Source organism: Ascidia mentula, chromosome 4 (genome assembly GCF_947561715.1).
Source record: "Ascidia mentula chromosome 4, kaAscMent1.1, whole genome shotgun sequence".
NCBI lineage: Eukaryota > Metazoa > Chordata > Ascidiacea > Phlebobranchia > Ascidiidae > Ascidia > Ascidia mentula.
The window spans coordinates 11,035,927-11,049,491 of record NC_138569.1 but is presented as its reverse complement, the minus strand read 5'-3'; the positions used below and the strand labels follow the sequence as shown (position 1 = coordinate 11,049,491).

General features: G+C 35.2%; 2 protein-coding genes across 2 annotated transcripts; both read right to left on the bottom strand.

Moving 5' to 3' along the window:
• Positions 1–1,425: 1,425 nt before the first annotated feature.
• On the bottom strand, positions 1,426–7,247 carry LOC145899521 (integrin beta-1-B-like). Its single transcript, XM_082988362.1, has 20 exons — positions 7,080–7,247; positions 6,594–6,699; positions 6,332–6,501; positions 5,885–5,997; positions 5,588–5,706; positions 4,918–5,110; positions 4,722–4,853; positions 4,516–4,665; positions 4,370–4,459; positions 4,172–4,309; positions 4,008–4,119; positions 3,862–3,938; positions 3,678–3,805; positions 3,398–3,513; positions 2,844–3,034; positions 2,662–2,787; positions 2,481–2,602; positions 2,293–2,420; positions 2,004–2,170; positions 1,426–1,932 (listed from the first exon to the last, which is right to left on the bottom strand). The coding sequence occupies exons 1-20, from the start codon at positions 7,156–7,158 to the stop codon at positions 1,861–1,863; spliced, it is 2,529 nt and encodes an 842-aa protein (XP_082844488.1). The 5' UTR covers positions 7,159–7,247; the 3' UTR covers positions 1,426–1,860.
• A 376-nt stretch (positions 7,248–7,623) lies between these two features.
• LOC145899522 (all-trans-retinol 13,14-reductase-like) lies at positions 7,624–11,563 on the bottom strand. The gene is made up of 13 exons (XM_082988364.1): positions 11,364–11,563; positions 11,114–11,296; positions 10,909–11,034; positions 10,314–10,429; positions 10,133–10,236; positions 9,894–9,994; positions 9,567–9,764; positions 9,381–9,506; positions 9,143–9,278; positions 8,886–9,001; positions 8,614–8,780; positions 8,309–8,468; positions 7,624–8,254 (listed from the first exon to the last, which is right to left on the bottom strand). Exons 1-13 carry the CDS (start codon positions 11,530–11,532, stop codon positions 8,121–8,123), a joined length of 1,836 nt encoding a protein of 611 aa, XP_082844490.1. The 5' UTR covers positions 11,533–11,563; the 3' UTR covers positions 7,624–8,120.
• Positions 11,564–13,565: the final 2,002 nt, after the last annotated feature.

The following is a 13,565-nucleotide window of genomic DNA, read 5'->3' as shown; positions in this document are numbered from 1 at the left end:
TATGTATCAAGCACCCAAAACGAAAATTTAGGTATATGCATAGAAAAAGGGGAAATTATAGAATACTAAAACATGGAATGGAAACTCTTTTCGTCACGCATGAGTTTACGCGAAAATGAAAATGTGTTACTCGTGCGTGACGACGCACTTTCTGCCGAGTTTCCATTCCATGTTTTAGTATTCTATGCTGGATTTAACGGAAACTAGCGCGTTTGGCGGCTACATGGCTATGGTTTACGTTTTTACTACCTCGTTATTAGGAAATATCCTAGTTTATGAAAAATATACTAAATCACATATTAAATGTGTTCTCCTCATTCGCTAGGTCGGTTCGCCAAGTGGTTTCCGTTAATTGCAGACGATTTTCTTCGCCTAAACATAAATTTTCGTTTTTAGTATTTATATTTTGACAATTTCTACTTTGCCTAAACGCAAAAATTTTTACCGCAAAAGGATTTTTTATTTGCTACATGGTTTTATTGTAAATTGCAGCCAATCTTTACCTGGAGCATTGTGACGTCAGACCCATTTAGAATAACCGATTCGTTTCAATTCCCGAAAACTCATGCGCAGCGGCCTTGTCGCCCCAATAATTTGGTTGGTGGGGACATAATATGATTGTCCTCCCCAAAAATTCATAATATTTGATGTTTGGCGTTTGAACTCCCTCGAATTTCAAAAGTCACTTAGGTCGAATCTATGAATTATTTAAAACATTGCAAGAAACGTGTCCATAGCTCATCGTTTGTACTTCTGTAAGGGTTCGTGTATGCGTTTTGCAGTTGCAATTTTTTTCGTACTGTTTGACCTCACAGTTGTCAGATAGGCGAATATTGCAAAGGTTTGTGTGCTTAGTTTTAGCAGGTGTGTTATCATATTTACATGTTTGTTTTTGTTTTGTTACAGAAAAGAAAAGTTTGGTCAAATTATATTTTTGAAGGCGAAGAGGTCATATATATATATATATTCCGTATTTATTACCACAGGACTAATGTATGTTTGTTGTAGTTTTGTTGACAATCAGACACAGCAAAAAATCTTGCTTCGTGATTGTCCTCCCCCAATAATTTACACTGATCTCCGCCACTGTCCCCATGCAAGTCACAAACGCAAAACGGATGAGCAAAAACAATTAGTAGCAAACGTCCGGTTTACGTTTGCCTGTCATTGTATGTTATCCGACCAAAGTTAAATAAACTTTTATGTGCGATTTTGATCCGTAATCCGATCAGGTTAATCACCATACAGATGACGATATAAGTTTTGAACTGGAATAGTAATTAAAAAACGTGTATGTTGTTTGCTGACAAACAGGTCAACTGGATTAGGGATTTCAAAGTTTGAATGCTCGTTTAGTAACTCGCCATAAGAATCTACCCTTTAGAATTGTTGAGAACCTATTCATGTTGCATTTTAACAATGAAACAGTCAAAAGTGTGCAATTTATTTTTTACAAAACAAAAAATGACAGGAATGAATAATCGGATCTACGCAACCGCAAGAGCAAGATTTGGTATAAAGCATAGCAGTTGTTCGGAACTAAACAGTGCTACGGTGAACTATGTACGAAACGTAACGTATTTTTGCCCAAACATTTAGTTTCACACCTAAACGTATTTTGTTGTAAATTAAGACGATAAAAAGAAAAATTGATCATCGTATTTGGTGATGAGATCATCGTAATCCGTTTATGTACAAAACAAATCACTATAACATTTACAAAAATCATCAGTCGACAAGCTAATTGTCTGGTGTGAAATGCAACAAAAACTCTTGGAAGTATCCTATATCGGCAGTTTTCGCAGCTGCATTTTACAAACTACTGCCCATTTACAAAAAAAGGATTTTGAACTTTGGTTTTCAGTATTTTCCACCCATGTAGGCTGGGTTTTCAATACGCACTGAAGCCTTCGAGAAAATAGGATTGACGCCCTTAAAAAAAGACATGATTTAAGCAACTTAAATGATATTACAGTAACTGTGTGAACAAAACTTAGTATTACTTGCGTCCATTTCTTTTGTTTTGTTTCTTCCATAAAACTTTGGTACTCCTGTTTATCGCGTAGAGTTTGATAAATCTTCCAAATAATAAGGGCAATAAGTCCGATCAAGACAATCCCACCAACCACAGGCAAAACGATTAACAAGGGATTAATTTGTTTCGGGCAATCTAAAGAAACATAAAATTCAATGTAATAATGCAAAACCTAACTCTTATCCAATCATATGCTGGTTTGGTCTCCCAGAGTGCAAGCATAAAAATTTGATTTAAAAATGTTTTAAATAGCAAACCTTCTTCATAGTTATATTTTTTTACAAAAAGTGTGTAGGACGTGAGATCATCTATCCACAGAGTTCGGTATTGAACTTTGCATCCAGACGCGTCCAAAATTTGGCACGTTAGAGCTTCTGGTATATCGCTAAAACGTAACATAATTATGTGAAAACAATTAAATCACATTATAGTATTTATATTCCACCTTTCGGTCAGACATGCTTCGCATTTATCGTCAGTGCATCCGAATTTGCAATTCGGCAATACATCTTCAGGTTTCACTTTAAATTTGCTGTTCGTACATGTTTCACATTGAAAAGATATGGGCTAAAAGAATAACTGTTAATATAAACTCAGACGTTGGTAAATACCCGTGTGTAAATCACCTGGTTATTTCGTCCAGCTGCGTACGCACAATCCGCGCAATCTTTTACCTCTTGTCCTGTGCATGTCACATCAATATCCTTGCAGTTTGGGTGAATGCAGTCTTGGCAATATAAGCCATCAAAATACTTTGGGAGAAGATATATAAGTAAAACAGACTAATTTTTAAAAAATACAAACATACCTTGTCACAATTACACTTATCGCAATTGCATATTCCGTTGCCAGAACATTGCAGAGATTCAGCAGTTGCTTTGCATGTTTTGTTATTGCAACTGCATACACCAGTGTTCAAATTTACGGTCCATCCATCAGAAATTTTGCACTGACACTTGGGTTTGTCATAGCAGTTAATACATTCGCCTTTATCGATGCCTGTGGTTCAAAAATCTTGATTATAATTTTAAGTACATATGTGTCTTTTTTAGGCATATATGTGTTTTTCTTCTGCATGACTTACAAAGTAAATCAATTTGTACTCAATCAAGTTAATTTTGTACTCAACTAATAGTTAAATTGCTTTTAGACAATAAAAGAGCATAAAAAGCGCCAAGGACAGCGTTTTTGTAATTTTACTGTACGTCCAGAATGGACTACAGGGCGATTACAAGATTGTTTCTTTTTCTAGGAATTATTAAATGTGTTATTTATTTGATCAAAATATTGTTTTTTTTATCGGTACAGAACATTTAAATTTATTTAGAAAATGAGACAATAGAACCAACACTAAAAACGCACCTCCACATAATTGCCCATTGCTATCCAACGAACAACCAGTGCTTTTGCACTGACAAAAATCTCCGAAATATCCCTCATTACACAGACAGTCGCCACATTCACAAAATCCATTTGAACTGCAAAACATGAAAGATGATCAACAGAGCAGTCACAGCGTTTTGACTGCCAGCATAAATCAAACATGCTGGCTCACAAAAACATGTAGAAACTTTTATTTAACATATTTTTATCGTTGACAATTATATATTCTTCCGGTCTTTAATGCATTTACGGAGCATACTTGCATAATGGTTCAGTTGTGGGTTTTGATGGTTCCGTGCAATTTGCTTCTAGGGGAATTTCAGAGGTTGAGGGGGAACACTGACATTGTCTTCCTAATCTTCCAGGATGACAAGCACAAACTCCACACTAAACAGTGTTCTTATAAACCCCCGGATAAAAATTAAGATAAACCCTAAAATTACCTGCAAATTGCCGTATCCTTTGCACACTGAACTATTCACAACGGGATTTTTTGCACAATCACAGTCACAAATGTAATCTACAAATACAAATAATCTCAAAAATGTTATGAATGATTTGATAACATGAATTTTTGATTTAAACTCACGAATATTAATTTTTACTTCATCCTTTAAGGAATTTGACGTAACAGTAATCATGTCTGTTTTGGAAATATCGGGTGGACATGTTTTTGCCGTGAAATCGAATTGAAACACCACCTACATAGAACCATAATTTTAAATAATACACTTTCAATAAAAACAAGCTAACCTCGTCGTTAATTGATATGTTGTTACACTCAAGGATATTTTCTTTCCATGTGGTATTTCCAGGGCATAAAACGCGATATGCCATACCAATATTGTCGGGGTGACTCGGCACTGACAATTGAATTTTGCTTTTTAGTTCCTGTAAAGAAGTATTGCTTTGCCATCTGACTAAAACGTATCACACAAAGTTCAAGCATACGTCGTAAGATTTGGAAATTACTCGGACAACATTGCTAGAATCACTCTCCAAAATTCCTACAAACGAATTATCCATAAGCTTTGGCAAATCCTAAAACAAAACCGTTATTCGGTAACTCCAATACAGCAGCCTTTAAAATCACTTGCCTTGTACAAACTATGTACGTTTTCAGTCACAGCAAAAATTGTTTGAATTTTGTAAATGTCAGATACTTCCTTCAATTGACCAATCGATGGATAGTCCATAAACTTACTTTTCGAATACACAATTGCATCATCTAGATGTTCATGAACTCCCTGCAGAAAACACAAGTTTTTTTTTTAATGTTAGTCACCAAGAAGCAGTCCTTTACTTTTTCTAAATGACATTGCATGTCGTTTGCTTCCAGAATCGCAGCCAGTTTTCCATCCATAGCAATGTGTGGTGATGCATCGGTAGTAAACAAAATCACATGCAGAGCTTCTTTCCGCCAATTAATTATATCCTGCGCAATGGTATGTTTCATATATTTAAATGACAAAGACGCCTATCGCCATTTGATAACGAACCTGACAAACAGCAATTTGCATAAGGGCGTCGAATCCGCCCTCTGGTGAATCAATATTTCCAGATATGTTTGTTGATTGAACGGCTTCAATAAAACTCGCCTCTTCAGAAGTAATTGAAAGTTGATGACGAAATCCAAATACAGGAGCGCATGAAGCGTTTTTGTCGTCGGGTGTATAGCATGGGTTTTTCAATCTAGCAATGTCGATTAAAGAAAGGTTTAATGGCGGAGTTTTGATTTTATTTACAACCTCTAGACCAGCTTAATGCAGGAAAATATTTATTGTTTTTTGAGTGGACTTGCTTCGCCCCGAAGGTTTGTTTGACATCACATACCCATCACATAATTAAAGCAATTATTTTGAACTGTTCCTACAAATGTTTTCAAAGATTCAACTGCCTAACTTTCCTGTACAAAAAAACAATTAGAGTCCTCTTAGGTTAAACCGTCCTAACATTTCATTGAGGCATAGCCTACTATTTCGAATGCAAATATTGCTTCAGGACAGAAACACGTATAGTTTAAAGTTAGTTTCAAAAAGCCTTGTGTGTGAGGCGGTCACTTGTGATACAAGTGCTACATTGCAACCAATAAACATTTTGTTTTTGCTTTGTTAACATAATTTCATATTTTGGGGAGTAGCAAAACACAAATGAAAAAAAATAACTCACTGTTCGGGAACAGTACTCGCATAAGGCATCATGACTTTGTCGACAAAACTTCCAAAGCCCAATTGAATATTTTTTGTGACCTGTGCTTTGATATCTTGAACTAATCTGCTTCCAAGGTTCTAAAAAATGGCAATAAAAAGGAACAAAATCACTCGTCGTCAGATTTGCAACCAACACTTTCATTAAGTTATAGTCTGCTAATTTTGGAAGATCAGTAATATGTTAATATGAATAATATAAGTAATGTGCTGCGAGTCTGAGTGCACAATAAATTAGTCAGGTTACGACTAAGCAAACCTTGAGTATAACCAAATCATCTTTCATTGAGTTGGAGAGATCCATCACATAATACAGATCCAGTGGATAGTCGACGACTTTTTTAAACGTGATGTTCACTGTTCGCTTTTGATCTTCAGCAAAAATATGATATTTTTAATATTATTAATAATGTTAAAAACTGTTTTCAACGGATCCTTTCCAAAATCTGTCATGATCGATTCAAATTTCATATTTAAATACACGCTTTGGGACAAAATTATATAGGCCCCATTCGAAAACATTTTGCGATTTACACATGATTGTGGAAATAAACTCAAATGAATCTCCCAAAACCAATACAAACACTTGACCTGTCTAAATTAGAACCGTAGATGATGTGGCAGAGTATATATAAACGATTTTTTGCAGGAAAACAATAAGTTATGGATGATAGACCTATTGACTGCTTTACCGTATTACACTTACCAGGTCTTAGATAAAGATCGATCAGTTGTGGTCTCAGCTGCAACACAGTCACATTTGTTGAATTGTAAAATACTTCCTGATCGATCTTTGTGAATGGTTCGTCTACTGTGTTGTTTGAATAAGATGTTGGGTTGACAATAGAAACATTTGGGCATTTTTGTTGGTTTTCTCTGGCAACAAATAAAATTAAGACTCATTGGAACAAAAGGGCAATAATTTTTGTTGTTCCTTAATTTTGATCACATTAGTAATACAATCTTACTCTTCTATTTTGCATCTTTGTTGTGTGTTGTTAGCGACGCACCAGGTACAGGATGGATGAGCCTGTATACACTCCCCGCAGCTGTTAATGTTTGAGCAAGGATTGCCTGGATAACACGTGAATTCGTGTTTTAAACAAAAAACATTAATTAACATTTTGACGACACTCGGCGGAAGCGGTAATGACCCAACTGACTTTCTTAATTTCTTAATTTGGTCATAAATTCCAAAAAAGGAGAAAACGTTCAGTTACGTGCTTCCAGCTAATATAGTAACACCATAAGTTTGATATAATGCGATCAGTTTAGTACATTTTGGAACAAAATGCGACTATTGACTCGTTTATCTGATTTTTAATTAATGTTCCCACGAACAAATCTCTGCGTAACACCTACGTTAAAACACGAACAAACCACGTGTTACAAGCGCTGTTTTGTTCAGGAACTACCGTACATGCACGCGATTTTTGTTAGAATTTCGATATTACCTTGCCCAGCAGAGTGGCCCATCATGAAATAGATCAAAAGCAAAAAAACTATTTTTCTTCTCTCACAAATGTCCATCATCCACTTTCCCAGTAACAACTTGGTTTATATATAAAATATAATTCTGCCTGATAAAACAAATACGCCAACCTCCTATCACAAAGTAACTTTATCCTAAAAAATACAACACATTATCGATATTCTGAAGACAATAGGTCGCGGTGACTAGCACAAGCCTGGCGAGTTTACGAATCAGTATCCTCTCGCAGTCTGTTGTATCAATACAACGTCATTTCCTGCTCGTCACAAACGAAGCTATCACGCGCTAATTCTTCCCCGTAATGAATCATGACAAAAACCAACCAGTCGTTCACTCCCTGACCTCACGTCTACTGAATTTTACGTGAGTGTTTAAAAAATCGCAGCATTAAGAAATTCATTGTTTGTTGGTAGTGACGGACTCTTTATTCTAAAAGAGGAAGTTAACCGGGTCAAATCTGTAGTTCAATAACCACACAATCGAATCATTGAAATTTATTTGCTACAACACAAACTAAGGATGCAGTAACTCTTAATATATATGTCTCGGTGATCGCAATAAATTAGTATGTGCATAGCATAAACATGCGTCTATTCAAAGTGCGTGATTGCATATAGACCAAAGCCGCGCAAGGAATTACCTTTGTTCAACAGTGGTCTAGTTCAAGTCGAACTCTCCAACGTTAAAATTTGCCAAATGTAAAATATTCTCGTTTTGTAACAAAATTTTTACTTTACACATCTAGCACGTTGCGGAACGAAATACGTTACAATCGAGGTGTAATGCAGCTCGACAAAGTTTTTATTACTGTGGTAAGTAACGATTAGTTGGAAAACCGCAGATTAACAAAAAAAAACTAACAAATCTAATTTGCTTCATGGTAACATTTACTTGAAACAAGTCGAGTACTCGTACCTTGATTGTATCGGACATGGTAATTACTGCGATACAACGCAAAAAGTGAAACGATGGCGTAACCCGTTATAAACAGAGAAAAAAAAAGTTATTTTACGTGTCGTCTTGTCTCCTTTACATGGTTTATTAGATCAAGGAAAAGATAGCGGTTAAGTACTTCGGAAGCAGCCAGGACACCACCCACAGCACTCCCTATCATTCCTGCTGTGAAGACATCTTGCCCTGCAAATAGTACGTCTAATTTTTTTTGTAGCTGTAAGAAACAAATTTGCTTACCACAAAAATACAAGCCAGGTATGGATGTATTTGGTCGAGAGTTCATGGCATTTTCAATGAAAAACCTTTCTTTATTATGATCAATTCCATAAATCTCCCCATGCCTTGAATTGATGTAATGCATGTGACTTAATGGAGAACCTCCACTTATCACTTCAACCTGCATCACATTGTTAATGTTTGTGTTCAAATATTGCACCATACTGACTAATCACAATTGCAGTAAATAAAGCGTTTGACTATTACTCATTAACTCTGCATTGACAGCTTAATAAATATATTAGCACAGGTTTCATATTTTATACCTTATCTTCCAACTGCGGAAAGCAGTTTAAAACCTGTTTCCAAGCCTGATTAACGAAAGTACTTTTTAAATTTTCATAAACTACTCCTCTGCGTTTCACATCATTTTCCTTCCACTCTTCAAACCATGACATGTTGGAAAAAGTAACCACAACACATGTAGATTTGCCTGAATATTAAAAAAAAGTAAACCACATTAACAGACAATACCAGAAAAAAAATCATGTTATATGGAAGATATAATCACCAGAGATAATTACTTTGAAAAACTTACCAGGATAGCGATCATTCCATGATGGATCTTTAGCTGAAGGAAACGAAACAAATAAAAGGGGAATTTTTGCATTGGCAGCTTCCTCCTTTGTCATACTCAGATATTTCTCTATTTCACTGTTGAGCAAAGAAAGAAAAGTTTTTGTCAGTTTCAAGATATTTTGTTTAAAGTGGGACAATGACAAATTTAGTTGCTACTTTTTACATTGGAAAACCAAATGCATTTTCATTAAAACGTCGAAAAGGATGTGGAATCACCTCTCCACATCTTCATCACTGTAAATCCAGAAGTTCTTTGCACCCAAACCCAACTCTTCACTGGTCCCTTTTAAGCCAACCATAACTTGGAGACAAGCCCAACCTTTTTCAATCCATTGTGGTTTGTCCAAAACTCCTACAACAGATATATTCCAAATGAATATTGATGTAATTATTGTATATATTCACCACATCTTGGGTTTATAATAAAAAATGTAAATAGTTAAATTTGTCCTACCAAATTGCCTTTTTACATTTTTAGGCAAGAGACAATGATAGGTGTTGAAAATACCCGCATCGGATATGACAACTGGGGACCTGATTTCCATTCCTGGACACACAGTGTCTGTGGACAGTCTAACACCTATTTGGCAAAAACAATAGACTGAATAACTGCGGAGACAGGTTTAATTATTTAAATTACCACAAACTTTTCCATCTTCAAATATTATTTCACTAACACGAGCTCGAGCTAGAACTTTCCCTCCAGCTCTTTCTATACCAGGAACCATTTGAAAAGCAATTTCACTGGCACCACCATATGGATAATAACCTCCAGTTCTCATAAAATGATTAATTAGCATACCATGCATCAAAAATGGAGCTTTGCTTGGAAGTGAGCCTCAAAAAAAGAATTAAAATATGCAAAAAGAAAGCAATTTAAAACAGGTAAGTTTTCTTTCACCAAACAACAGACATAGTAAAAGTTATATAACAACCAAAAATGAAAAAAAGTACATTTGGTACCGACCATAATCACCAAAGGAATATGCCAGTACACATTTTAGTTCCTTATTGTCAGTCAGTTGATCCAATATGCCCATAAGTGAGTTGTTTGTGAGAAAAATATACCTAAAATTAACATCACCTTAATTTACATTGTACGCACATAATCCAATTAATATTTTGTTGAAAATCATAGAAAAATAAGGAGTAAATTACTTTACAAAATAGTTCAAAATTAAAAAACACACAGTACATAAAAGTTACTTTTTAAACAAGAGTTTGTGAAGTTTCAGAAAAACTAAAAGTTTCCACAATTGCAAAGGAAGAATCTTCAACATGCAATACAATGTTGCAGCACTTCGGCAGCTCTAAAATAAAATTCAATAAAGGATGCAGAAAATAACACCACAAAATCAAATTGCAAATTTAGGATTGCAAAAAGCACCTTTAACAAGGTAAAGTATTGATCAATTGCCTCCTTATCATCAGGAAATTGTTTTTTTAAAAGGTTTGTATGATTTGCCTCTCCTTTGCACACAGAAAATTTGCGATTTGTGTGACCTACAAAACATAATTTTGTACAGCAAAGGGAAGTAAGGTTGCTGTTCACCATAAAAGTATTTTAGCATTAAGGTCAAGTCTTTAAATCTTTGCATTATTCCCCAAAATGAAGATTTGTGTATCATCCCCCACCAATTTGAAGAATGGACGTTCATTGGGACCAGCATGTTAGGTAGGGTTTTATTAACAACGGCACATTGTTTCAATGAATAAACGCAAAGTACCTTCAGAATCATAACTTTTGACAACAATACTAATTTTTTTACGAAATTACACACACACACACACAGAATTTCCACAGATTTAATAAAGTTAAAAAAAAAAAATTAAAAAAAATTCCAATAGCTAGCACATATAAACCACTTTTGTTACGGCAAAAGAAACCTGTGTAATATGATGTTAAAGTGTACCTGAGTTCCAAAGTGCATAAAACTTCCCTGTTCGTTAAAAGATTAAACTTCAAACATACAAACACCAACCTTTATCTATGACAACACTATCAAACTCATCACACAGTGGAATCCATTTCAAATTTTCATCTGTCAACAAATCAACTAAACAGCGATTAATGCTCCCATACTCCATGTTTCCAATATAATGTATGCCTATGATGAAAGCATATAGTTTAATTTTCAATTAAAATCTCATTCTTGTTATTAATCAAAACATCTTCGCAAGAAATACCAATATCAAATTCAAATCCCTTCTCCTTAAATGTGTGAGTACATCCTCCTATTCGGCCATGTTGCTCAAGCACCAAAACCTTTTTTCCAGATCTTGACAACAGACCAGCACATGTAAGGCCTCCCATTCCACTTCCAATGATAATTGCATCTAAATCTTTGGGAATAAGATCTGCTCGCAGACCTTTAACGAGAAAAAGATGTTTTTAAAGTCCTCCAAACGCAGCCAAGAAATGCAGTTTGATACAAACCCTTTTTGATGACTGCATTTCTAATTTGTTTGTCTGTTTCCAAATATTTGGATGATCGTTTTAATTTTGCAGAAAACGGATTTTTGCTTTTGCTTACAAGCAAACCTTTTATCGTTTTTACAAAAAATATGAAAAAGACAACAAGCACAGCACCACATGTAACATACATCCTAACACTGAAAAGTTTATTTCACGCTGGAAACACTGAAAATAAACAAACGTCCTAACTTATGCTTGATATATATTTAACAATAACCTCTATGAATTTAATAAAAATAGTTGTTACCTACAGATATGTTGCAAGTTGAAAAATTGTTTCCGTACATAATGACAAATTTGATTTGTTATTTGCTGTTAAATTTTGACATTTTTTATAGTTTGGTATAGCAAATTTTATGGAATTCCTGAACACTTACACAATTATACATAAAAACACATTTCATTTAACCTTCTCGAAAGTTGCTGACCATACGCTTTAAAAATGATTACGAAGCACAAAGCTGGGGAAACCCCTGATAAAATCATGTTTTTGACAAACGTGATCGATTGTGCAATGGACACCGAATGTTATTAAAAACTCACAAGCATTTCTAGTAAAAATAATTTACTGGTCGAAGTTTTGGTCGTTTTGCAAAAAGCAAACGGGGACTAGTGTGGCGAACACAGTGTCTATTAATATGAAAATTGTAATATTGGAACTGTTTATATTCGTGACCGGGTTCCCACGTACAAAGGTCAAACCAAACGTGGTACAATAATAATTACAGGCCTTTAAACCACGACCGCCCTGACTCTAAACCAATAACCTTGTCTTTAAACTGTTGTAACTTGTCGGTCCGCCGTGACATGCCTGACCCGTGCCACTATATATATGAATTGCATTTGCTTGTGTTGTAGAGAGAAGAAAAAGGTTGGTGGGGGACGTGAAGGTGAATCCACCCTTTGTGTGGTGATTCCACACGATTCCATTCCATTTCTACTTGTGGTTTCATTTGGACTGCTAATGTACGTTTCAGCCATCTTAATAAAAAATTGTTTTCCTGATTGGTGTCGGATTTAAGGAGTCAATAGAAGAACACGCATCAAACGCAACATTGGTTCCACTTCGACGTGATCTTGTTATTTCAACAACTGGAGGTATCAAAAACCGTGAGTACAAAATCGTTCCTTATCTTTAATATGAACAAGATAGCCAATACAATGCTGGAAAACTTCATGCAAACGTTTCGATTGTGTTCTTCGAAACGTTTGCATGAAGTTTTCCAGCATTGTATTGGCTATCTTGTTCATATTAAAGATGTACAAAACCGTGAGTTATGTTCCTACGTTCCTTATCTATTGAAGACAAATCTCACGAATTCAACAACCGAGGCAATAATTATACCTCTTGCAACAACTATTATCTTGAAGACGGCGATAACTCTTGAGCCGATAAACTCTTTGCAAAATCGTTTTGAAACGTACGGTGATAAACAGCGTCCATTCTTATCAATCTTCTTAAAGACAGAGCTACTGTTTGGTTCTTACTTTGTTTGGATCTTTTGAAGCACGGAATTCAACAACACATTCCTTTTTTCCCTTCGTTCGCTTTATTGTGGCATTTCTGGCTGACGACGACAATTAACACATCTCTCTTTTTTCAACTTGGTGGACATTTCATCGTCTTCTTGTTCGGATTTCCTGAGGATATTTTAAGGTTTTTACAACTTATGGAGAACAATGTTGTGGATTATGGACTTGAATATTTCCCAAAATACTACTCGGATATGGACATGGAATTTTCGTCTCGATGGACTACTTGATCCGGTACTGTAACTGAAACATTTTTTCAACATACGTTTTTGAAGCCGAACTGCTACAAAGCATGTTTTGTTAATTTTTGTGTACACAAGTAATACGCATATCCTTTGTGGTTATGTTATCATATTATTGCCCTATATTGTATTTTTTATTAAAAATGTAGTCTTAGTTTGACGTAAATCTTGTCACCAAAACATTAGTTGATTTTTTTTGGCATACGTGTTGACGGTAATTATTGGTGAATTGTGGAACCTAGCCTAACATTTGTCTGCTTATAGAAAACCCCTTACTGAGGTGGCGCAGCTAAGAGCCTGACGCAAATAGCGCTAAGCAAGGTCGCAAATACACACACAACACTACAACATTTTTTTTTCTCTTTAGAAAAAAATCCTTGGATTCACT